The following is a 26,679-nucleotide window of genomic DNA, read 5'->3' as shown; positions in this document are numbered from 1 at the left end:
TGTTTTGAATTATGAATGGATCAGATTACAACAAGACTTGAAGGATTAAGATGACCATTTAAAAGGTGAATCCAATGGTTGTGCATAAGACCATATTCTTGCTTGCAATTTTTGACTTAAAAGAAGATCTTACTTGATTTTTGGAGTCAAAGATTGTTGCAAGTTGCTACACATTTTGTAGGAAATCATTGGAGATACCAAGGCTAAGATTTGGTGTAAGTTTGATCAAATGGTCAAAGATGACAAAATTGTTGGAGATACCAAGGTCAAGATTTGGTGCAAGTTTGATCAAATTGTCAAAGATGGCTGCAAGTGCACATGACAACTCAAATCTTGGAAAGCTAGACTTGGAAAATAATGCAAGTGCAACGGCTACATATTGTAAGGTCAAGATTTAATGATCTATTCATTCAATGGCCAAGATTTGCACATGTCATTGAAGGTCGAGATTTGAAGATAGAAAAAGATCCAATGGTGGAAATCACAAGAGCTTGGTAAATTATAAAGAGGGGTTCTTCCTCATTCCAACTTGGAGAAGCCAAAATTACATTGAAGAAATTCTTGTTCTCAAAGCTTCCAAGCTAGTTTGTGCCATTGAATCCAAGCTTCTACCCAAGCCACTCTAAAGGCTTCCTCACTATTTTGCTTTTGCAAAGAGGGAGTGCTTCTCATTTGGCTTCTTATTTTCAGATTCGAATATCCTCATTATTCTTCATTTTCTATCCAACCCGTGAGGTGATATTGTGATTCTTGAGTGTTCCTCAACCCTATTTGCTTAGTGCAAACCTTGAGTGAACCATTTATACCGAACACTTGTAAAAGTCCCTTCATTGGGCAAAAACCTTGTTGAGGTTGAGTTTAAGGGAGTGCTGGAAACCCTTGGTTGTAAAGTTTGAAGATTGTCTTGAAATCTTCAGTTTTAAGGGTGACCTAAAAACCCTTGTGAGTTTTGTGGAGCTCTTGAGAAAACCACATCCTTAGTGGAGGTTGGAAAATCCTAGGTTGGTGAACCTAGGTAGTAGATGTAGGAGAAGAGTCTCCGAACTACTATAAATTGCTGTGTGGACTTTCTTGATTGCATTGCTTGCTTGTTGATTGATTAAGTGTTTTGATTGCAGAATTTTCTGAACCACTAGTCTGTCCGTGCACTGTTCACATAGCTAAACTTTGAATTTTAATCTGAATTTTTGATATAGTATTCATTAGGGTGTTGTGATACTGCATACCAAATTTCATTGAATTCTGACTCGATTTGCTAGGTGAAATTTGAGTTTTAAAATCTGTGTGCAATGTGTTGTTTGAAAAAATCTGTTTTTGCAATTCCTTGATTATTTGATAATTGATCATTCACCATATTGTATCACATCTTGCATTGAAATGAATGTTGATTAGGATAATCATTAGAGTTCAAATTTGTGTGCTAATTGTTAATTGACATTGATTTCCTTTTAAATTATAAAAAGAGATTCTTATCGGAATTTGGGAACACAATTCACCCCCCTCTTGTGTTAAGTACGATCCATCAAAGGAAACCCTCAACAAATGAATGACACACATACAAATGACAAAAATTCAACTTTTAATTTAGAGAGAATGACCTAAGTCGACCTGACTCAAAAATGAATTGCAAGAAACCTAAGAAATTAACACTTGAATCAAGTGTGCATTCCTATTCCCATAGTATATCCCAACACAAGCTACAAATTGCAGAATAATCAAGGGTCAATTCCTTACCGTTTAGTGAATAAAATGAAGCAGGGCTTTCCAAATGTACAGACGACAGAGATGGATGGAGAGGCGGACGAAGAGGCGGAGGCAGAGGCAGAGGCAGAAGCGGGCTGAACTCAGACAAGGGAGAGAAGGTGCGGAGAGAAAGGGAGAGAATGAGCACAAGTGTACCGTCTGCGACGGAGTGGGGTGACTGGGGTCAATATTTTAGGGCCTTTCGTCCATCTAATTTTTGCCAAAAAAATTAATATTCGCACGTAAAATGAGCCCGCGCTGTGTTTTGCCTACGAAGCATGATATAAAAACATTTGTCGGTAAAATACGACAACTTTACCGACGAACTTTCAATACTTTGTCGGTTAACATAAACCAGACGAATATTTTTGTCGGCAGCATGGTCGGGATAAGTTTCCCATCAATATAATTTTTAGCCCAGTTTTTACCGACGAAACCGATAAATTTGTCGGCAAAGGTGTTTTAGCCGACAAAATTTTGTTTTGTCGACAAAGAGTTTGTCAGCATAACTATTGTTTCTTGTAGTGATGGTATGGTTTGTGTAGATATTATTGTATATATGTTTATATGTGTACGCGAATCTGTAAATATGGACTTGGTTTGATATTTTATTTGAATACTTTTTGATCACTCTTTGTGTTTGATGTTGGATTTGAATCGGGCTTAACCCCACTTGAGCCGGAGGACATACTTAGAGGATTTGGGCCGGAATTATTGAGAGCTTGAGTAATTTTTGGATTTTGTCTAGATTATTGTGATTTGTAATGTGCATATATTTGGCCCTTATGTTGGGTAATTTATTCATATTGACAAGTATAATTTGAACATTTATTATTCGAATTATTTTTATTTATTATTTATTATGTGTGTATGAGTTCAAAATTGAATGTAGGTCATTTCATTTAAGGAAATCATAAGTTGATTCCCTTTATTTGGATTATGGGTCTTCTTTGATTTTATTTATGTGTTTGTCATAAGTTGACAATAATAATTTAAATTGATAGATGACACTTTCCCAAATTATCATTTATACCATAAGTTGGTATTTAAAATTAAACCTACCAAAAGTTGATAGTGTGTTTTCATTTGACCTATCAAAAGTTGGTAGTGTATTTTCATTAAACTTACCAAAAGTTGGTAGTGTTTTTCTAAAACTATCATAAGTTGATAGTAATATTCCAAACTTTCTTTCAAAAAAAACCTATCATAAGTTGATAGCGTTATTTCAAACCTTTCTCCAAAACTATCATAAGTTGATAGTATTTTTCATACAAATTTTTTCTCAAGACAATTATATCTTGCAAAGAGCGAGTTTCCATGAGATATCCATTAAATTAATTAGGATAACTGTTTTCAAACAGGAGTTGTGGGGTGCCTAACACCTTCCCCACACTCAATCGATCCTCGTACCCATTTTCTCTGGTTCGCAGGTCTTTACGGTGTCAAATTGCACCTTAAAACAATTGGTGGCGGCTCTAACGTTTTTCATCCTCCATCGCCGATCCGCGTCGTGACCCCGATTGCGACAAATATTAATTACAAAATTAATAAATAATAAATAGTCTGGATTCAAGAACACCAAAAATAATAAATATATCCAAACAAAGATGTAAATGGAAAACATAAGAAGATTTAAGAGTTGTTTGGATTGAGGGATTTGAAGGGAAGGGAAAGGAAAGAGATATTCCTTTCAATTATCTTGTTTGGATAGTTTATAAAAAAAAAATTAAGAGGAGGGATTTGAAGGGAATTTGAGGGAATATTTCATTAAATTTTTGTCAAAATTCTTCATTTGGAAGGAAAAAATTACTAATTAAGTCATTTAATAGTCAAATATCTATTTTAACTTTGTACATAATATTTCAACATAAAGATAAGGATAAATTAGTAAATTAAACAAATCTTCTTTTCTTCCTTTTTTTCATCTATCCAAACATGGGAGAGGGAAAAATATTCCCCCTTCCTTCTCCCCCCTCCCCTCCCTTCTCTTCTCTTCCTCCAAATCTCTCAATCCAAACACACTCTAAAAGAGTACGCACCGCAAGTTTCTATAGACAATTTACATTTTTTAACAATACCCTTAATCCGTAAGTAATCAGAACTACCATCCATAATTAAAGTTTGACTCAAAGCATAAGATAATTGTTCCGGGTATTGAATTCCATGATTTATCAATCCATTATCAATGGCAATTCCCTGTAAAATAAGAAAATTAAGAAAATATAATACTGTTAAACGATTATAATTTAGAACCTATGATAGAAGGGAAAAAAAACCCTTCAGGTTTATGTGAATTCTCTTGTTGTCTTTGTTTTCCTCAAGGATCTTAGAAGCAAGAGACGGAGCATAATGCCCAGCATATGATTCTCCAGTTATAAAAAATTCATTTTTAGCGAATAGATGATACTCCATAAAGAATCTATCTATCTATCTATATATATATAAAAGTATAATATAACTTCACATTTTTTTCCCTCCCAAACTTTAAGTTTTTTTTAGATTTTTTAATTCTTATTAATTTCAGATATTTTAATTTTTATTATGTTTTAATTATTTAGTCATAATCGTCTAACAACAATTTATCCTTTATCTAAACTCTAATTTAATAATTTAATGATTATCCTTTGTCATTATTTAAATTATAATATAACTATTATTTATTACTAATTATGAAAAAAATATGTATAAAAATATAATACAACTTTACATTTTTTCTCTCCCAAACTTCTAAGTTTTTTTTTCAGATTTTTTAATTCTTATTATTTTTCAGATATTTCAAATTTTATTATATTTTAGTTATCATACTATATATAAAGGTAAAAGACACTTCAACTTTTGTCACTTCAAAACTTGCAAGAATTTTATAAAATTAATTAAAATTTTCCTCATAAACCAATAATGAAATGTTTTAAATCAAATATATAGATATTAGGATATCTCTTAAACTTCAATGATTTTTTTCAAATATTGTAAAGACATTCAAAAATATTGTGAAAACCAACAGTCAAAAGATTTTAAATATATTCAAAAGATTGTGATAATCCACACTTTAAACATATATAAACGAGTTAATCATCACCAATTATGGTGATGCTTTTATTTATGGAAACAATGGTAAATGAGTAAATTATCATGCTTGCTTTTTATTTCTGTGTTATCATTTCATTGGTGTAACAATGGCTAATTAATTATATTTGATATTCTTTGGGCAGTTTTGTACATCAAAGATGACTCTTCTGGAATGAGCCCAAATTGTACTTGTGGTTTCTACGTCCTGTGGATTGTAGAAATGTGAATGAACTAAACAATTTGAATTTCAGTTGTTCCTTGAACTTATTAGGTTCGTTTTTACGTTGAGCATCGTTGGGTTCGTTTGCCTGGACATGCAGGATCTGAACAAGAATGGATGTGCAGGATTTGAAGAGGCTTGCTACAGTACAGAGAAAAGCAGATATTATCCAATTTTTCTTTTTATTTTTCCTTTTTTATATTTACTTTCGTTGGTTCTAGGCACAAATGTTATCCAATTTTTTAAATATATTCAAAAATGACATCTCACTTTCTCTCTCCCTCACCCACTATCACTGTATATATTTTTTTTTTGTTGTTGTTTTAATGCCGTTGTGTGATTTTTTGGGGTCCAGGAACCGGAAGGTTGAGATGGGCATAACAATGAAATAAAGACAGTGAACTCGAGAAGAGATGTATATAGGCTACCACCAGGGTCTGTTTTGTATGTAGAAAGTAACTTGGGCACAGAGCATGCGAAGCCTAGAATCCATGCCATCCTTTTCAATACAGGGGAGGAGGGCACGTATGTATGAGATTCCAATTTTGTAGGAAAATTAGTTTACATACATAATTTTGTCTCAAAATCATTATTGCAACTCTTGTAGGATGCTTCTATTGTGGCATTCTCCTGCATAAAGTGTAAAACCCCAAATTTTTGAAAGTGATATATACGAAATTCAATAAAATAAGTGGGTTAAGGATTTAATTTAGAGAAAAGTGGAGGGGTCAAAAGGGAATTTTAGAAAATATAAATACCTAGCATACAGTATATATATCCCAATATACTGTTCATTGTAAAAAAAATCCTAACTACGTATAATTACAGCCTCTCAAGAAGAACAAAACCTTGTTCACCCTCAGCCACCGGAGAAATTTGCCGAAGGAGACGATACAAGTCAAGGTGTTTAAAATCTGGTGGATTGAGCCGAGGATTAAAGAAATTGTAAGGAAAATTTTACTGGTGAATGAACGAACTCTAATACTACTCATGTGTTGATTCGGTGGATGATTTGGTTCAACATGGATTGATTGTTGTCTGTTGATTCTTGATCTGGGTAAATATGATTGACAGTGTGTTAGGGGAGGCAAATCGGAACCGTAAAGTACGTCATTGGGCTGTTTGATCAAGATCTAACAGGTGAGCAACTCATTTTGAAAATTTATTAAGTGGTATCTGTGACGAATTGGGATGACTGGGAGTCACCACTGTGATGGCAACCACGGTGGAACTCCGGTTCCCTTGAAGATGGCCGTACGGTCATGTTAGATCCAAGCCACTGAATTGGTTGGAGGAGTTACTGAGTCACCACAAGTTGCAGGTGAATCGTGACTCATTATTGGTGTGGGAAATACTTGGATCTTTATCCATGTAGAACATGGACCTGAGCTGGGTAATATTCCTTGGCCCAAGTGTCGTCACATGCATGACAAGGGCCATGTGGGCCATTAGATGAAGTGTGGCCATTTGGCCTCTTGGCCATTAAAGTGTGTTAAAAGAATATGGATATTCGGCTCTTATAGCTCATCAGTTACATAAAGGTCCTTTGACCAGATTTTGAGTTGGACCATGCTTATAAGGTTGGCAAGTAGTTTTGACTAGTTAAAAACTGGAAAAATAATCAAATAATCAGAATTTGTTTGGATTATTTAATGACTGCTATACGTCGATATATTTTTTTTTAGGAGATTGAGGAGACAGAGTAGACGTTTAGCGTTATTTGCACTGCTATCGAGGTAGGGGTTCTGATTATCTTTGAATTCTAAATACCCGACTTTTCGATTCATTATAAATTCTTGGATATTATTCCCCTTGTTATATGTTTGCTTGTTAGATTCCTTAATGTCATTTACATTGGGAATTATTATCATTTTGTTGTCTCCGATTTATTCATCTAGAGCTTGTTTGTGAGGTTGGGAGTTTTGATTCCATGATATGTGCCATATGCGTTAAATGCGTTGGATTCACTTTATTGGATTATTACTTGATTATATTATTCATTGAATCGCCATATACATGTATCATGATATATGGTTGATTGTATGCTTGGATGGACTGGGTTGTTGTTTGGATGTGTGTGAAACGTGATCACTGTTTGGGATTTATCCCTTATAAATATATTACCCATTTGATAGTACGGGGTATCTGATCACTGTTGGGTTTTATCCCCTTATTTGTTGCCCATTTGATTGTACGGGGCATCGTTGTTTGGAATTTATTTCCTATTCTATTACCCATTTGATAGTACGGGGTATTTGAGCACCATGACCTCCGTGGAGGAACCTGGACTGCTGTGTGATATTGGTTGAATGTGAATATTTGTGGTGTTATGCACATTGGAATGAGATGTGTGTTAGTTTATTCATTCGTATACTTATACATTCATATGGGTGGTGATGGTGGCATGAGCATGTTCATGTTGTTTCTGTCTATTCTTGCATTACTCTCGAGTTGATTGTCATGGTGATTTACTCTCTTGGTATCCACATCATGGATATCCGAGTCCTTACCGGGTATTATACCCCTACTGGGCTATTTAGCTCAACCTCTATTTTTTTTTTCTTTCAGGTGAGAATGCGGATGACGGCCAGCATCCCGAGACATGAGCGGTTTCCCGTGGATGTGGGTGGGGTTTATGGGTAGCGTAGGGTTTTATTATTAAAGACTTCCGCTTTGTTAAATTTTTAAAGACTTATTAATTATGTCTTAATGGATTTCTAAATACATTTTATTCATTTTCTTGGGATTATATTAAATGATTTTGTTGGCGGATTTGAATAGATAGTTTATACTTTAGATAAATTGGTAATTTCGCAGACCCCCTTCCGGGACGGGTCGTTACAGTTGGTATCGAAGCTTAGGTTCTAGTATCTTAGGCCATATCCATGGGCATCGCGACACGCTTTCGGGACTGGTCAGTAAGTCACCTTTGTTTGTGTTTGGTTGTGTTATGTATTGCTTAGTAGTATTCTTTCCGCGAATTTCAGATGATGAATGCTAGGAGAGGTCGTGGACGCGGCAGAGGCCGTGGTAGAGGTCAGGGAAGGATTCTGGCACCTGCACCTGAGAATTCGATTGTTGGGGAGAATACACCTCCTACTATTATGGACGATGTTCCAGTGGATCAGGGAGCACAAGACGCGCTAGCACCAGCACCAGCTGCTGCGCCACAGTTGGACCCGATGATTAGGGGGATGATGGAGGCTTTTGCTCAGGCAGTTGGACAGTATATGCCACAGATGTTTGGAGCTCAACAGGCTGCAGGACAGGCTGCACAGGTCCCAGTTGGAGAGCAGGGGACTGGAGCTGCCAATAGGACATTATTAGAGTTAGGGGAACTGCGGAGGTCGAGGCCAACAGTTTTCCGTGGTCAGTTGGATCCTTTGGCTGCCGAGGAGTGGCTTGAGATGATTGTTAGAAGGATGGATACTATGCGAATTACTAATGATCGTAGGGTTGATTTGGCCACTCACTTCTTGGAGGGACCAGCGTATACCTGGTGGAGGGGTCAGCTACGCAAACTGGGTCAGGATGTGACTTGGGAGCAGTTCGAGATTGCATTCTTAGAAAAATATGTGCCTTTGACAGTCCGTGAGGCTAAGGCACAAGAGTATCTAGAGCTTCGTCAAGGCACCATGACAGTGGATGAGTATGAGGCGAAGTTTGATGAGTTGGCTAAATTTGCAGGGGTGTATGTGCCGAATGAGGCAGCCCGAGCGGTCAAGTTTAGGATGGGACCGCGTCCATCTATATCTGGGAAGTTTGCCACTATGAAGACCAGTTCATATAGAGATGTTGTAGAGGCAACTCGGATGGCTGACAAGAGTAATCAGGATAGCAAGAAGTATTACGAGAGTATCAAGTCACTGAAGAGAGGTGAGGCTTCATCGTCGGGTACTGGGGGAGAAAAGAAAAAGAAAACTGAGTATGGTACAAAGCAGAAGATTGAGCAGGGAGCGGATAGAAGATCTTATCGTAGGGATGATCGACAGAATCGTAGTAATAGGAGTCAAGGTGGTACACAACAGGGTATTGTTCGTAGAGATCAAGGAGTTAGGAGAGGATACAGAGATAGGACTCCTGGACAACAGACGCTGGTATGTTTCAGATGTGGTCAGGATGGACATCGCTCCAAGGAATGTACGGATAAGAATCGAGGTACTTGCTATTGGTGTGGTCAGTTTGGGCATCGGATCAGGGATTGTCCTACTAGAGGGTTAGGACCTCAAGCACTACTAGCACAACAGGGGCAGCAGACCCAGTTACCAGCTCCACCGCAGCAGAGAGCATTACCTCCGGCAGGTAGAGGGCGCCCAGCAGCTGTACAGGCACCACTCGCCCAACAGCAGCAGCAGAGAGCACCTGGCAGAGTCTTCGCCTTGGGACATGAGGCAGCTCCTGTTGACCAACAATATATTGGAGGTACATTTTTACTTTTTAGTTCTTAGTGTAAAGTGTTATTTGATACGGGGGCTACGCATTCTTTTATAACCGCCCCGTTTGCGTTTGCGTTGGGTTTGAATGCTACCCCATTAGGGGAATCTTTGCTTGTTGAGTCCCCTATGGTGCAAAACCTTCGGGTTACTACTTTGTGTTATGGTTGTGTGATTCAGTTTGGGGACTATGAGTTCCAGGCTGATCTAGTTGTTATGGAGTTTTCTAGTTTTGATGTCATCCTAGGGATGAATAGGTTGTCAAAGAATCGGGCAGTTTTGGAGTGTTATGAGAGGAGAGTCATTTTGAGGACGCCTCAGGGTTTGAATATACGTGTTAGGGGATCGCGAGGTATGCCATGTCCGCATTTCTTGGATAACCCTTTTTATGAGCATTGTATGGTAGCGAACTTAACCCTTTCCGAGCCGAAAGAGGGAACGAGTCAGTTACCATCAGTGATTGAGGAATTTATGGATGTCTTTCCAGATGATTTACCTGGTTTGCCACCGTAGAGAGAGATAGAGTTTGAGATTGATTTGCACCCGGGAACTAACCCGATTTCTATGCCACCACATAGAATGGCACCAGCTGAGTTAAGAGAGATGAAGACTCAATTGGAGGAGTTACAAGATAAGGGGTTCATTAGGCCGAGTACTTCACCTTGGGGAGCTCCTGCACTGTTTGTGAAGAAAAAAGATGATTCACTGCGGATGTGCATCGACTATCGACAGTTGAATCGAGTCACAGTGAAAAATAAATATCCGTTGCCACGAATAAACGATTTGTTCGATCAGTTGAGAGGTGCAAAATTCTTCTCAAAGATTGATTTGAGGTCAGGTTATCATCAGTTGAGGATACGAGATAGTGATGTACCCAAGACTGCTTTTAGGACTCGGTATGGACACTATGAGTTCTTGGTAATGCCATTCGGTTTGACAAATGCACCTGCAGCTTTTATGGATATGATGCACAGGGTCTTTAGACCGTTTCTTGATCGTGTACCGCGCTCAATTGTATCCGACCGGGACCCACGGTTCACATCTCAATTTTGGGGTAGTTTACAGAGAGCCTTGGGCACTCAACTTTGTTTTAGTATGGCATTGCATCCATAGACAGATGGGCAAAGTAAGCGTACAATACAAATTTTGGAGGATATGCTGAGAGCATGTGTGTTAGATTACGGGGGTAGTTGGGTAGAGCATTTGCCGTTGGTAGAGTTTGCGTATAATAACAGCTTCCAGAGCAGTATCGGTATGGCCCGATATGAGGCGTTATATGGACGACCGTGTAGATCCCCGTTGTGTTGGGCCGAGGTAGGAGAGACTACTTTGATTGGTCCAGAGTTGGTTCGACAGACTTCAGAGAAAGTCAAGTTGATTCGGTTGAGATTGAAGACATCGCAAGATCGACAGAAGAGTTATACAGATAAGCGTCGTAGACCATTGGAGTTTCCAGTAGGGGACAAGGTGTTCTTGAAAGTCTCTCCTAAGAGAGGGATACGGAGGTTTAGTAAGCAAGGGAAGTTGACTCCGAGATTTATTGGACCGTTTGATATTCTAGAGCGAGTTGGATGATCGGACCTCTAGTTTGAGGTCCTAATATCATCTAATTAGGAGGTCCTAGTGCTTATAGTAATGCATTTGTGTTAAAATAAAGTAATTTTACTCTTATACATGTTTCCCGTTGGTTTTGCAGGAAATCGGGCGTAAATGACTGAATTGATCACCTTTGGAGCTGAAAGAAGAAGCTGGGATTCAGAAAGTGTCCGGACACCCGTCCGGACACCTCAAGTGCCGTCCGGACGCTTTCTTCACAAATTGAGGCAGAGGCTTCAAAGTTGATGGATGCATGAAGTGTCCGGACACCTGTCCGGACACCCGTCCGGACACCCGTCCGGACACCTACGGCGAATCTGCAATTTTCTGCACCGAAATTTCAAGGGCATTTGGGGTAAATCATGTATGTAACCAATGGGAAACGATTTTAGAAGGGTAGTTAGGTATTTTCTATTGTAAAAAGAGAAGAAAACCCTAAGATTTGGTTGGCTTCCTATTTTATTCATTGACTTCTCCAAGAGGAAGCCACCATAGGAGTAGTGTAGATCTAGTTTCTCTCTCTAAGTTTTCTTTGTTGTTTTTGGTGCTTTCTCTTGATTTTGTATAAACTCTGATTTAGATGACAATAGATTGGATGTTTATTGCAACAATCATGAGTGGGTAGTTCTCTTCTTTAGTTTCTAATCCCGAACGGTGGGTGCAAGGTTTCGATTACTCAAGGTATGCTCAAAGAATCGTAGCTTCGATTTCTCTCTTTTAATTTCGTGATAGTTGTGTGATTGGATCTATGGGAATGACATATTTGATTGTATTCTTGGATTGTCTAGTCTAGGGATTGCATCTAATGTGTTCGATTGAGAATTGTTAAACCCATTGCATGATTTCCTTAATTAATTGAGTTTTTCATTGCATAGCTATTAATTGTGTGTATTGATGATGGGGTTTTGGGTTAATTTAGGAATGTGCATGGGAGAGTTATGGTTAATTGATCTTTGAGTGTGAAACTAGGGTGTTAGCCAAGCCGAGCCCCAAGGGGGAACATTAATCCATAATATTAGGTGCTTATCCCTTTGCGTTCATCGTAGATTAAGAGACCCGATGGCCTACATGTATGAATTGAAGTCTTATATCCCAATTCTCTTTGCATATGCATGATTGATAGTATCACACAATGCATTGTGTATGGTTGTGTGTGTTTGCAATGATACCTTGAGTATGAGAACCGAGTAGCCACCGGGACGGACTAGAGACTAGGTTTTTAATTAATTGTTTTAAATCCAATTTGTGCTTACTTTGATTACAAAATCGCTCATGCTACCGAGTCATTCGGCCCATTTCTTTCACTTGCTTTTATTTGATATTCATTGTGTTTATTAGTGTTAGTTAGTCATTTGCATATCATTCACTTCAAATTTGCATTGCTTCCTCGTGGATCGATACCGGACTCACCGGTTTATTACTTGACGATACCCTACACTTGGGGTAAGTACACACACACACTTTGGTGTCGGTCATTGGACCAGTGGCTTATAGATTAGCATTACCACCGCAGATTGCATCAGTACATAACGTGTTTCATGTTTCCATGTTGAGGAAATATGAACCAGACCATAGGCATGTTTTGGATTGGTCGGGGGTCAGTTTGAGTGAGGATGCCACTTTTGCAGAGTTGCCAGTGCAGATTATAGATCAACAGAAAAAGGTATTGCGTAGAAATACTATTTCACTAGTGAAAGTACTATGGCAACATCACGGATCGGATGAGGCGACATGGTAGTTAGAGTCAGAGATGAGAGAAAACTACCCAGCGTTATTCGAAAATTCAGGTTCAATTTAAATTTCGAGGACGAAATTTCCTTAAGGAGGGAAGGATGTAAAACCCCAAATTTTTGAAAGTGATATATACGAAATTCAATAAAATAAGTGGGTTAAGGATTTAATTTAGAGAAAAGTGGAGGGGTCAAAAGGGAATTTTAGAAAATATAAATACCTAGCATATAGTATATATATCCCAATATACTGTTCATTGTAAAAAAAATCCTAACTACGTATAATTACAGCCTCTCAAGAAGAACAAAACCTTGTTCACCCTCAGCCGCCAGAGAAATTTGCCGAAGGAGACGATACAAGTCAAGGTGTTTGAAATCTGGTGGATTGAGCCGAGGATTAAAGAAATTATAAGGAAAATTTTACTGGTGAGTGAACGAACTCTAATACTACTTATGTGTTGATTCGGTGGATGATTTGGTTCAACATGGATTGATTGTTGTCAGTTGATTCTTGATCTGGGTAAATATGATTGACAGTGTGTTAGGGGAGGCAAATCGGAACCGTAAAGTACGTCGTTGGGCTGTTTGATCGAGATCTAACAGGCGAGCAACTTATTTTGAAAATTTATTAAGTGGTATCTGTAACGAATTGGGATGATTGGGAGTCACCACTGTGATGCCAACCACGGTGGAACTCCGGTTCCCTTGAAGATGGCCGAACGGTCATGTTAGATCCAAGCCACTGAATTGGCTGGAGGAGTTACTGAGTCACCACAAGTTGCAGGTGAGTCGTGACTCATTATTGGTGTGGGAAATACTTGGATCTTCATCCATGTAGAACATGGACCTGAGCTGGGTAATATTCCTTGGCCCAAGTGTCGTCACATGCATGACAAGGGCCATGTGGGCCATTAGATGAAGTGTGGCCATTTGGTCTCTTGGCCATTAAAGTGTGTTAAAAGAATATGGATATTCGGCTCTTATAGCTCATCAGTTACATAAAGGTCCTTTGACCAGATTTTGAGTTGGACCATGCTTATAAGGTTGGCCAGTAGTTTTGACTAGTTAAAAACTGGAAAAATAATCAAATAATCAGAATTTGTTTGGATTATTTAATGATCGCTATACGTCGATATATTTTTGTTAGGAGATTGAGGAGACACAGTAGACGTTTAGCGTTATTTGCACTGCTATCGAGGTAGGGGTTCTGATTATCTTTGACTTCTAAATACCCGACTTTTCGATTCATTATAAATTCTTGGATATATTCCCCTTGTTATATGTTTGCTTGTTAAATTCCTTAATGTCATTTACATTGGGAATTATTATCATTTTGTTGTCTCCGATTGATTCATCTAGAGCTTGCTTGTGAGGTTGGGAGTTTTGATTCCATGATATGTGCCATATGCGTTAAATGCGTTGGATTCACTTTATTAGATTATTACTTGATTATATTATTCATTGAATCGCCATATACATGTATCATGATATATGGTTGATTGTATGCTTGGATGGACTGGTTGTTGTTTGGATGTGTGTGAAACGTGATCACTGTTTGGGATTTATCCCTTATAAATATATTACCCATTTGATAGTACGGGGTATCTGATCACTGTTGGGTTTTATCCCCTTATTTGTTGCCCATTTAATTGTACGGGGCATCGTTGTTTGGAATTTATTTCCTATTCTATTACCCATTTGATAGTACGGGGTATTTGAGCACCATGACCTCCGTGGAGGAACCTGGACTGCCGTGTGATACTGGTTGAAAGTGAATATTTGTGGTGTTATGCGCATTGGAATGAGATGTGTGTTAGTTTATTCATTCGTATACTTATACATTCATATGGGTGGTGATGGTGGCATGAGCATGTTCATGTTGTTTCTGTCTATTCTTGCATTACTCTCGAGTTGATTGTCATGGTGATTTACTCTCTTGGTATCCGCATCATGGATATCCGAGTCCTTATTGGGTATTATACTCCTACTGGGCTATTTAGCTCAACCTCTATTTTTTTTTCCTTTCAGGTGAGAATGCGGATGACGGCCAGCATCCCGAGGCATGAGCGGTTTCCCATGGATGTGGATGGGGTTTATGGGTAGCGTAGGGTTTTATTATTAAAGACTTCCGCTTTGTTAAATTTTTAAAGACTTATTAATTATGTCTTAATGGATTTCTAAATACATTTTATTCATTTTTTTGGGATTATATTAAATGATTTTGTTGGCGGATTTGAATAGATAGTTTATACTTTGGATAAATTGGTAATTTCGCAGACCCCCTTCCGGGACGGGTCGTTACATAAAGCGACCTGGTTATGGTTATCCAACATACCTTTGTTTAGCTCAATTGCTTTTGATTTGATTGTGACTTTACACTGTATTTATATTCATACATATTCCAATTACAATGAGTACAGACATAATTTTATTGTTTTTTTTTCATGAACATATCTCAAGAGAGCTGCTATGTATTCATTCAATTTCGCCTACGAAATTGTGTTAAAGGTTATGAGTGTACACTATTTCTTTTTTCTTCTTTCTTCTTTCTTTTTTCTTTTTTCTTTTTTGTAATTGTGTTTTCAATAGTTTCAAAGTTAACATTTTTTTTATCAGGGTTTCACAATATTCTTGATACAAAAAAATCAAATGGCAGTTTTTAATTTGAAAAAAGAAAATAAATCGAAAAATTGATTGAGAAGAATATTCAAACTCAATTCCTTTTGTTCTACCGGTGACTAAAGTAGTCATTTCGTGGAGAGATCTTAAGTTTCAATAAGATCAATAAAACACTTTTTTCAAGCTTGGTTCTATCAATTTCAATAAGATCAATAAAACGCTTTTTTCAAGATCAAGAAAAAAAAATCCCAATAAACTCCCGTATAAAAATAGAACATATCCTAAAAAAAATTGATAAATGAATTATCAATAAAAATAACACCTTCTTTTTCCTAAAAATTAAATTTAAACTGAATCAGTATTAACTAATATTTGAATATATAAAAGTATAAGACAATTCACCTTTTTTTTTTCCTCTTTACAATATTAATTAATTGATTTTTCCTACTAAACTAATATTGAGATTTTTTTATCAAATATATAGGGGATAATAAGATAGTATATAGAATATTAACCAACAATTTTTTTTTCTCTTCTATATAAATTTTCATATGTTTTTCAATATATTCAAAAAGATTGTGATAACAACATTTCAAAATATATACATCTTTTAAATGGGATAATACTGTCTTTATACACAAATTTTTTTCAAATACAATAATACTTATAAGATATTTGTGTTTATTATTATCTCTCAAACTCATTTATTAGATATAACCAACACTTCAAAGGTAAATTTTTTTTCAAATGAGATACTATTACCTTCAAACATATATATTATTTTAAAAAGGGACAAATTTAACTTAATTAATTGGATAATCTCATTCTAAATAAAAAATAATATTGCATGCAATTAATTTTCAAATATTAAAAAATATTATGATAACCAACATAATAATGCCTTTCAAAATTAGGAATATGATAATAATCATATACATAGTATGATTACTGAATAATAGAATGATTTTGATGCAGCCACATAAGCTTTTGGGAAAACTCTATGATTGCCATGTGGATTAATGGAAAAGATTAATTTTTATTTATTCAAGTTATACACAAACACACAAATAACATGTATTAATTATTGATTTAATTATAACAAATTAAATCATGCATAACCATTACAAAATGATTCCAATTTAACGTTTTCTTTCCTATTTCAATTTATCAATTGATTTGTGTCATTAAAGTATCATGCATAACCTTTAGAGAATGATTCCAATTTAACAATTTCTTTCCTATTTCAATTTATCAATTGATTTATGTCATTAAAGTTGATTTTGTTTTCCTTTCACACTTAATTGCTAAACGGCAACCATATAATTTAATCATTAATTGGACAATTATTCCATACACAACCTCACTCATTTCATTAATGTTGATTTTATTTTCCTTTAACACTTAATTGCTAAATGGTTACCATATAATTAAATCCATTAATTGAGTCATTATTCCATTCACATTCTGACTCATGTCTTCCATGTTTTCATAAAATACGTTTATCAAAACATAAAATACGTTTTATTTGATGTCTTCCATGTTTTCGGCTATTTGATTCATGTCTTCTATGTTTGATAGACCAACCCCATGGTAACTGTTAATTCTCAAAAGTAGTGCAGCTAAGAAGAAATGCAAGAGAAGGTCTCCCATTAAATTCTCAGAGGTTGATTATTTATATTTTGTTTCAATCTATGATGTTTAATACAAAATATTTATTAATTGTGATGATTGTTTAACCTATATAAATTAATAAATCTTTGTGTTCTTTTCAATTTTCAAAACACCTGAACTTATCCTTGATGGTTCAAGGATGGATTGGGAGGTGATTGCCCGTATCAGCGGGCTATGGGATTCTAAGAATGTCAACAATGACATCCTGAGTGTGGATATGCTTCTTTTGGATGCAGAGGTGATGTTAGACTATTCTATTTTTTACTATTTGGTTCGCATGTTTCTTATTGTTTATATGATTTAAATCAATTAATTTTGTAGTAGGTCTATTTTCAATTAATATTTTTTTCATATCACATAACCCAGCACATTTGCTCCACTTGTGTCAACAAGAAGTTCTAGTAGGTATTGTTTAACATCTTAATCATAACACTCTTTCTTTCATTGTGCTCTATAGAACCATGATTTAGAATATGTTTAAGGAGGAAAAGATTATCCCTTCAGAGGTAACTAAAAGTTTCTCCAAGAACCAATGTAAGAAAATAGCAGTAGAAAATTCCTTATTGACGGTGTCTCCCATAATGAGGAGAATCGTGCGGCATATAAAGTTGTTGTAACTCTTAAGCCTTCTATGCTAACCCAATTTTATTTACTGTGTGAAATTTAATCAACCTTCATTCAATTTTCAAGATAAAGCTCCTTATGTAGGGAACACAGAGAAGGGGAAAATGTGATTATAATAAAAATATGGAAGGTTACAATGAGAAACATGTACCTATTGAAATTGAAAGCAATCTTTGCAATCATAGATGTTTACTGTGAATTTCTTTTTGGATTACAACTTTTAATTCTTTTAAGGGGTTTTTATCCATAAGGACAAAACTTAAAAGTTTTATTCCAACAAAGACAATCTAAAAAAACCTTTAGAAAAAAGGACAAAGTCTAACAACTTACCAAAATACCCTCTCTCCTTCTTCTTCCTCCTCCTTTCTTCTTATTCCTCTTTCTTCTTCCTTGCGCCACCATATCGGAAGTTGGTCGTCTGGCCATCATTTTCGATGAACGAACTACAGAAATGAAGCTCTTGATCAGCCCGATCAAAGCCCAATCATCACCAATAGTAGAAAATCACTTGAGTCGTCAAAAAAGCTTCGTGAAATCACGGTCACCATTTGAAAAAGAACTAGATCCGACCAATACGGCCAACGCCGATGACCATCAACATCTCTAATCAACTCCACAGACTAAGGGCGCATCACCTTTGAGGTTTTATTGCTTTTTCGAACTTTTTTTTTCCATCTGAAATCGGATCTAAATCTGCAGATATTATATCTGTTTCGTATATGATATTATATCTGTTTTGTATATGATATTATATCTGTTTTGTATCTGTCAATATTATATATGTTTTGTACCAGTCAATATTCTTCTAAATCAAATATGAATATGCAGATATTATATCTGTTTTGGATCTGTTATGATATGTTATCGATTTTGGTCCTTTCAAAACTTCAAACAGATAACAATTTATTTACGGCAGATAACATTTTAACAAAACATATAACATTATGACAGATATCAAATTAATCGAGACAGATAACATATCATTTGCAGTCTATAGATCTCACATCAGAATAAAAAACCATGAAAATCACCACAGAAACTGTCGAAAATAATGATGTGATGACATATCGAAGGAAAACAACAAGATCTACAAGTCTCGTGGTGAGTATGAGTAGATTTAGTTCGAACTCAACAAAAATCCGGTTAAAAAATCACTAAAAAAATGTCATAAAACTCTCAAATAAGCCACGAGGGGCGGAAACAAAGCTTCTGGCAGCGTAAACAAAGCTTCCGACGGAGATCCAAGATGAATCATGTGTAGGAGACATGTGCCATGTTTGAGAATGAAGATAAGAGTATTTTAGACAATAAAACCATATAATTTGACTTTTTTCTTTCTTGGAATATTAGTTCAAACTATATGGACTTTATGGAATAAGACTTTTAAGAGTGTCCTTATTGGAACAAAACTTTCTAATGAGGGACTTATCCTTAATTTTCTCTTCTTTTAATAATAGTAGGGAATCCATGTGGAAGAGGAAGAATAATCTGATGAGAAGTCCAGTTTTGAAGTGAATCATGATAAGGAATATGAAAGGAAAATTGGAGAGCTTTGTTTTTTCAATAACTTGCAATGATTTTTCTTTTCATCACCCATGCCTCTCTTTTTAATAATACGAAATTAAATCATAAACTGAACGTGTTTTCCCCTCATTTGTTTCATATAATCCAAAAAGATACCCATAAATTGATTATGTTTGCAGAGTTGCATTGCGTTTCATTTCTTGATTTATTTATTAATTTTTCCCTCTTTTTCATTGGTTGTAGGTATATTTTGTGGTGGTGTTGTGAGGAGGAGTTGTTGGTAGTTGGTTCAACTCAGTTGTGGCAAAGACGGGAAAATAAAGTGGTAGTTCTTCAGTTTTGACACAAGAAAAAGATTTGTATCTGCTATGCAATATTCATTTTGTAAAGGTAAAAGTGTTCCAGAGTTGGAAAAAGAGATGATGTGTAAAATGTCCAAGTTTAAAGCTCGAACATAAAACAAGAAAGTGATACCTCTTGCCTTTTAGCTCTTCGATTTGCTCTACAAGGCTCTCTGTATTTTTTCCTTTATAGTTGCTTGGGTCTTTGTTCTTACTGCTTACAAGTGTTGTATTCAATGCATTAAATATCAATTTAAAAGAAAAAGAAAATGATCTCTTATAATTCCAATTCAATGCATTAAATATCAATTTTTTTAAAAAAAGGAAAATGATCTCTTATAATTTTGCAATTTGAAATGGTGCTTTCAAATCTATGGATTAAATATCAATTAAAAAGATAACGGAAAAAAAAAACAGAGAAAGAAATGACCCTTATCATCCTACAATTCCAAATGGTGTTTTTAAATCTATGGTTAAATATCAATTAAAAAGAGAAAAAAGAAAGGAAAAGAAAATGACTCTTACAATCTTGGATTATTTATTGTATTAAATATCAGTTAAAAAGAAAATTTTATTCACAATGAGGATTGGAGTTGGAAGACCGCCACCAAAATTTTAAACCAAAACAATCAGTAGAACGATATTTCCTTGTGTGAAAAATGAAATTTGAAATTTCTAACAAAGTAATCTAATTGCAATTTAGATGTTTTTCATGGTTACAATTACTAAAAAATGAAACAATTTCTAAAAAAAAATAAAATTATCACGATTGCATATGCTTCCATCCACAATCTAAAAATGTCCAAATAAAAAGAAGGAAATTAAAAATAAACACTATATTTATGCAGTAATATAATTACCAAAAAAAACCCGCTTCCATCAATAACCTAAATTTGATAAAATTTATAATTAGATATTGAAAAACAAACACAACAATTATACTACATTATAATTAAGAAGTAAAATTACATACCTCGCAAAGCACGGGCATGCCACCTAGTTCGTTTCATTGTTAAATATATACATTGATTAAACCTCTCATCATCTATCTATAAATATATAAAAGTAGAATACATTTCCACTTTTTTCCCTCCTAAACTTGCAAGATTTTTAGGATATATATTTAATTTAATTGTTTTCCTCCTAAACTAAAATTAAATCAACATTCAAATTGTTCTAAACGAAAATAGAGACATAGTGGATAATAGGATACGACAAAAAAATACTAACCAACAAAATATTTATAAATATATTTAAAAAGATTGTAATAACCAATAGATATGTTCAACTATATTCAAAATATTATGATAACTAACGTCGTCTTATCTTATCTTAATATATCTTAATATGGAAGGAAGCTCATACAAAGTTTTCCTTCCTTATATTGATGGGAAACATGAGAACACAAATGAGCTTTACAAATTACAAAGCATATCTCAATGTTATATACATGTTGCTGAAATCATCAAGTTATTTGCTTAGGGAAATTGACCTTTGTATGGCGCTGAACTTTATTAATGGAAAAATGAATGAATAATGGGTTGAAAACCATAACTGTGTCATCTCCTTGATCACATGGTCTTGCAGGTTTTTCTTCTGTGGGGTGAAGATCCCCGTGGACAATATTTAAGGCCTAAGAGTGTGTTTGGATTGAGGGATTTGAGGGGAAGGGAAGGGAAGGGAAGGGAAAGGGAAGGGGAAGGAAGAGAAGGGAAGAGAATGGAAGTGAAAATACATTTCCCTCTCTCATGTTTGGATAGATAAAAAAAATAAAGGAATGAAAAGTAGTTTAATTTACTAGTTTTTTTTTGAAGGATCAAAGATCAAATATATATTCAAATACTCACCAACTGAGTAAAAGAAATGGAGGTCATGACAGGCACTTGGGCCACTAAATAGTGGGATACAACCAGAGAAAGTAAGAATACTGGAAAACACTTGTAGAACAACAAAGATTAAAACACCAACATCAATAATGAAATCAAAAAACAACTACTATCTTGTGACTCCTCATTCTCCAATCCAAGAAAGTTTATTAGCTTGGACAATGCTCTTTACTGGCTCTGGAACTTCTTCAATCCATACCAGCATATCTTGTAGTTGGAAAGCATATTTAGCCAATGCAAGAGCAGCCATGTTCCCTGTCCTTCTAACATGAACAACTTTCCAATTCAGGAAAAACTGCAATATTCTTCTTGCTTCCAGTATCACCGGTCTCCATGGTGAAAAATTCAACACACCTCCATTAATAGCTTCTACAATATTTGAAGAGTCACCTTCAAGAATTAACTCCTTGAACCCCAACTCTAAGGCTAACTTCACCGCAAATAAGGCTGCCATTGCCTCAGCCAAATGTGGGTCAAGTAAAACCTCTCTCTCCATTGATCCACATGCCAGTACATCTCCGGACTCATCTCTAAAAATAACTCGAAATCCCGAACAATTATTCAATGAATGTAGCGCAGCATCCCAATTTACTTTGATGAAATTTGTAGGAGGACCTTGCCACGTATGCAAAGTAGAAGGGATATTAGATACTGCACCATTCATCTGCATATTGACCACCTCCAAATTAGCCTGGACAAACTCTTCAGCTATAAGTAAACCATTCTTGGCTACCTGAGTAGGATGGGTAAGGGTCCCCTCATGCACAAATTTATTTCTCCGAAGCCAAATCAATCGCATAGTTATCGCTACAGTTGTCAGCTCATGTGCATCAAGAACCCTTGACATGGAGCACCAAAATTGAGCAAAGGATCCAAAAAATTCCGAGTCCATCTTCTGAAGCTTCCTTAGGCTCACACTATAAACATCCTTCACAGCAGGACACTCCCAAAGAGAGTGTAAGGTGGTTTCAACAGCAACTAAACATAAGGGACAATTGGATTGCATAATGATATGTCTATGATGCAACAAAAAATTATTGGGCAAGATCTCATGGACAACCCTTCAAAAAAACACCTTTGTAGAAGGAGGAACATTTAAGGACCATATAAGAAACCATACTGAATCCAAGAACTCACCATGGGGCTCAGAAGAAGAGGCAACATTTCGTTTCTTGATTTCCAGAGCTCGGTGATATCCACTTCTCACAGAGTAAATACCATTTGAGGTCCCATTCCAATAAATTGCATCTTCTACAAAGGATGAACCAAGTGGTTGTTTCAATATCAACTGAACTGTATCACCATCAAAAAGCTCCTCTACCAGTTGCACATTCCACCATCCCGAAGGCCAATCTATCAAGTTCTCCACCAACGCAGATTTTGGAAAGCCCCGTACATCCGCATGCCTATCATAATATATAAGTCTTGGTAGCCACAAATTCTGCCATATTTGCACCGAGTTTCCATTTCCAATTCTCCATCTCAACCCATCATTCAATAAGTATCCTGCATCTAAAAAACTAGCCCACAGAAATGATGCATTTCTTTTCTTTTCCACCTTAAGAAAATCAGAGCTTGGAAAGTATTTGGCCTTCAACACCCTACTTGATAAAGAGTCCCCATCAGTAATGATCCTCCAACACTGTTTTGCAAGAAGTGCTTCATTGAAGGCCTCACTATTTCTAAAACCCAAACCCCCAACCTTCTTCGCCTCACATAATTTGTCTCAAGACAGCCACGCCTTATAGTTTAATTTAATAGTTTATCCTTATTTTTTATGTTTAAGTGTAAAATAGATTTTAAACTTATAAGTAACTTAATTAGTAATCTCTTCCCTCCAAATGACTCCATTTTGGGAGGAAAGAATTTTGACAAAAATTTAATGAAATCTTCCTCTCAAATCCCTCCCCTCAATTTTTTATAAACTATCCAAACAAGGGAATTTGAAGGAAACTCTTTTTCTCTTCCCTCCCCTCCCCTCCCCTCCAAATCTCTCAATCCAAACACTCTTATATTGCATTGTTACTTACTAGATGATGCAAAACAACTCTTCTGCTCCTGTCCTACCTTCTACAGATAAGACTCTTGCACCGACATCAGTTTGTCACCTCAGTGAAATAGAGACCTCGATAGGGATAAGGGAAGAATTTTGATTACAGATGAAAATTAATTAGATAGCTTTGAATTGTTTTTAGATATAATTTGCTTACTTTTGAGATGGTATATTTTACATTCTCCAATATTAATATTTGATAACTACAAACAAGGCAGTAGTCATAGAAATGATATATGGCATTGTTTGAACACTAATTGCTTCTGTTTTATATAATACCGTTTAAACACTAATACGGATTTGAAAATACACGTATTGTCCCCAAATATAGAGGTTGATAGCTGAATCAATTTTTCATTTTATGAGCTGGATTTTAGAGCAAGAAAGCCTTTTACGTTCATGCCTAGCTTATAGAAAAACAGAAGGAATGATGTTTGTTTTGCCTTCATTTTCTTGATGATGGAAGCATGAACCTCTCATTTTATTTTGTATTTGTCAAGGCCGGTTTTAGTCATCGCTAACTATATGTTTCAATCTCTGTTGTAAAAAATAGGAATGAGCTAACGATATTGATTGTCAATGCTGAAGAACGATTATGTAATACCACAAGCAATTTCGCATTCAAAGAGGTTACTTAGAATCAACATAGGTATGTCATAATCTGATCAAATTTCTATTATTATCCAATTCAATAAATTCTTATTAGAAATTTAAATTTAATATTGGTAATGTCTCTACAAAAATTTTGTTGAACATCTGCCTCTTTTACGGTTATATATAAGTACTTAATTACCTCATTATATCTGTTGAATGTTTTTTTAGTTTATGATAATATCCAATTCAATAAATTCTTATTAGAAATTTAAATTTAATATTAGTAATGTCTCTACAAAAATTTTATTGAACATATGCCTCTTTTACGGTTATATATAAGTACTTAATTACCTCATTATATTTGTTGAATGTTTTTTTAGTTTATGATAATATGTTCAAAAAAGAAAAATCACGATAATAATTTTTGTTTTGATGGATTTTAAATTAATATATTGTCCTAAAACTTAGCCTTTTCCCCCCAATTCATAATCAACGTATATTTGAAATTAACAAATATTACTCGTCTATTAAACTTTGCAATGAGCATAGGTGGATATACTCTCTGTTTTTTTTTTGCAATGGTATACTAGGACTGGATGAACCTTGCTTATGCTAATTGATTTCTCTTTTTTCCTATTTTTCTTACATTGGTTTTATCAATACCAATAAGTTCTTATTTTTGCTCTACTTGCAAGTTATTGAACAAGAGTTTATGAGATTTCAACTTGGTATTCGACTTTGGGTTCCTAACAAAAGGCTAGGAAATACATATTCTATAAGCCCATATTCGTTTTGTCTGACATGTTTATTGAATTAGATTCATGTGTTCTACAGGTCAAAAAAAAGTTAAATTATATGATATTTTGCATAAAACAAACTAAGAATAACCGCATGAAGTACTCTATTGATTTAAGCAAGTTTGACTTTTTATACTGATTTTTTGTTTTTCTTTCTAAGTATTTGTTAAGATTATTTATTTTTCGTTATAGGAAATATTATTTTACTGTAAACTTGAACATGACATTTACAAAATATGTTATTTGAACTTGGTTTACCCAATTTACATCTCTTCCTTCATAGAACTTATCCCGTACAAGTTTATACATTTTTTTAATATCAATATATATTAACAACTCTATTTGGGTATATTTTATTTCTTTTCCTTGAAATTTTATGTTACGTGTTCAAAATTTTTTTATATTCATAACTCAATCCCTATTTAACAATATATTTCTAGATCAATATTTTATAGCAAACATAATTACGCATACACTTTTTAAAAACTGATGTTGTGTTTGGTTCTTCTATCTATAATCAAAATTTAGTCAAGTTATAAATATTTTTTATTATTCGTGCATCGTACAATTCCAAACACTAGTTCCTATTATTATAGAAATTTTTTTTCGAAAAAATTAAGAATCAAAATTCAAGCGTAAAAAATGAATACAACAAGCTAAAACGCCAACCTGTAAAAAGTCATACAAATCATTGGTGACATCATTTTGATTTTTTCTCATTCATCATCATTCGTTGTATAGGTAAAACCTGTTTCGGTAGATTGATCAACGTATAGAAGGTTTGATACCTATATTACAAAATAATTAAAATTTAATATACTTGAGAGGGAAATACTATAAGGACTTAGAGAACGAGACAATTATTTTAAGACATAGCACCTTATCCCATCCATACTTATTCCAAACAAGAGATTAGTTTTTTGCAAAAAGGAAAGGATCATTTTCATAAAACAATGCAATTTCACCATCGCATCCAGACCTTCCAACCAACCAAATCACAACTGGGTCCTTCTTGTTGGTCCGTGATTCGAAGAAGTAAAACATCATAAAAATTAACATATATAGCAATTCCTCAATGGAAACATCAAAATCCTTGATATTCAAGTTGGTATAAAATAACATAAATCCAGAAAGGCTGGCTCAATTACCTTGCCCATCTAGTATGAGGAAGATCATAGTACCCAGCATAATGACCACGTTGTTCTACAGGAGGGCCAGAATCAACAACAAAAGGAAGACGTAGTCGCTTCTCAAGCCTTGGAAGAGCATTATTGGTGATGTTGATATCATCTTCGGAAAACAATTCGAGCCTTTGTAGTTCTAGCGTAGTCAAGAACAAGTGAAAAAGGAAAAGAAAAGGGAATGATATTCCCAAAATAGCCCTAATAAGTGGAGAGGGCCACGTGGCAGAACAAATGCCAGCAAGGCCACGTAGATAGAAGAACCGAAGGGTACACTTTAACCGAAGTGTTCACCTCGGTACAAGATGGAAGAAGGCACTTAGGTGTATGAACCGAAAACCTCGTCTCGGTATATAACATAAGGGGATACTTCGGTAACCGCACTACAAAAGCGAAGATATACATGGTTCGACAAGAGAAGAGTCCTCATAGGATGTCAATTCTCAGGAGAGTCATACTCCCCTTTGGAGAGGGATACGGATGGAATTTACCATCCGAGAAACCCTCTGGAAAGCCAATGAGAGAGAGTCCGACTCCTACCACAACTTAAACACTTTAAACTCATATAAAAGGGGAACCTCTGCCTCCATGTATGCTC

General features: G+C 35.2%; 1 protein-coding gene and 2 long non-coding RNA genes across 3 annotated transcripts; all 3 read left to right on the top strand.

Moving 5' to 3' along the window:
* Nucleotides 1-5,853: 5,853 nt before the first annotated feature.
* LOC120001284 lies at nt 5,854-7,772 on the top strand. The gene is made up of 4 exons (XR_005468827.1): nt 5,854-5,995; nt 6,107-6,172; nt 6,718-6,768; nt 7,601-7,772. It is a non-coding gene; the product is annotated as an uncharacterized LOC120001284 (long non-coding RNA).
* Nucleotides 7,773-8,022: 250 nt separating this feature from the next.
* Nucleotides 8,023-9,978, top strand: LOC120002602. Its single transcript, XM_038851363.1, has 3 exons — nt 8,023-9,454; nt 9,569-9,817; nt 9,872-9,978. The coding sequence occupies exons 1-3, from the start codon at nt 8,023-8,025 to the stop codon at nt 9,976-9,978; spliced, it is 1,788 nt and encodes a 595-aa protein (XP_038707291.1).
* Nucleotides 9,979-13,934: 3,956 nt separating this feature from the next.
* LOC120001283 lies at nt 13,935-15,031 on the top strand. The gene is made up of 2 exons (XR_005468826.1): nt 13,935-13,989; nt 14,820-15,031. It is a non-coding gene; the product is annotated as an uncharacterized LOC120001283 (long non-coding RNA).
* Nucleotides 15,032-26,679: the final 11,648 nt, after the last annotated feature.

The sequence above is a fragment of the Tripterygium wilfordii genome, chromosome 7, assembly GCF_013401445.1.
Source record: "Tripterygium wilfordii isolate XIE 37 chromosome 7, ASM1340144v1, whole genome shotgun sequence".
Lineage (NCBI taxonomy): Eukaryota > Viridiplantae > Streptophyta > Magnoliopsida > Celastrales > Celastraceae > Tripterygium > Tripterygium wilfordii.
This window is presented reverse-complemented; position numbering and strand designations above follow the sequence as displayed.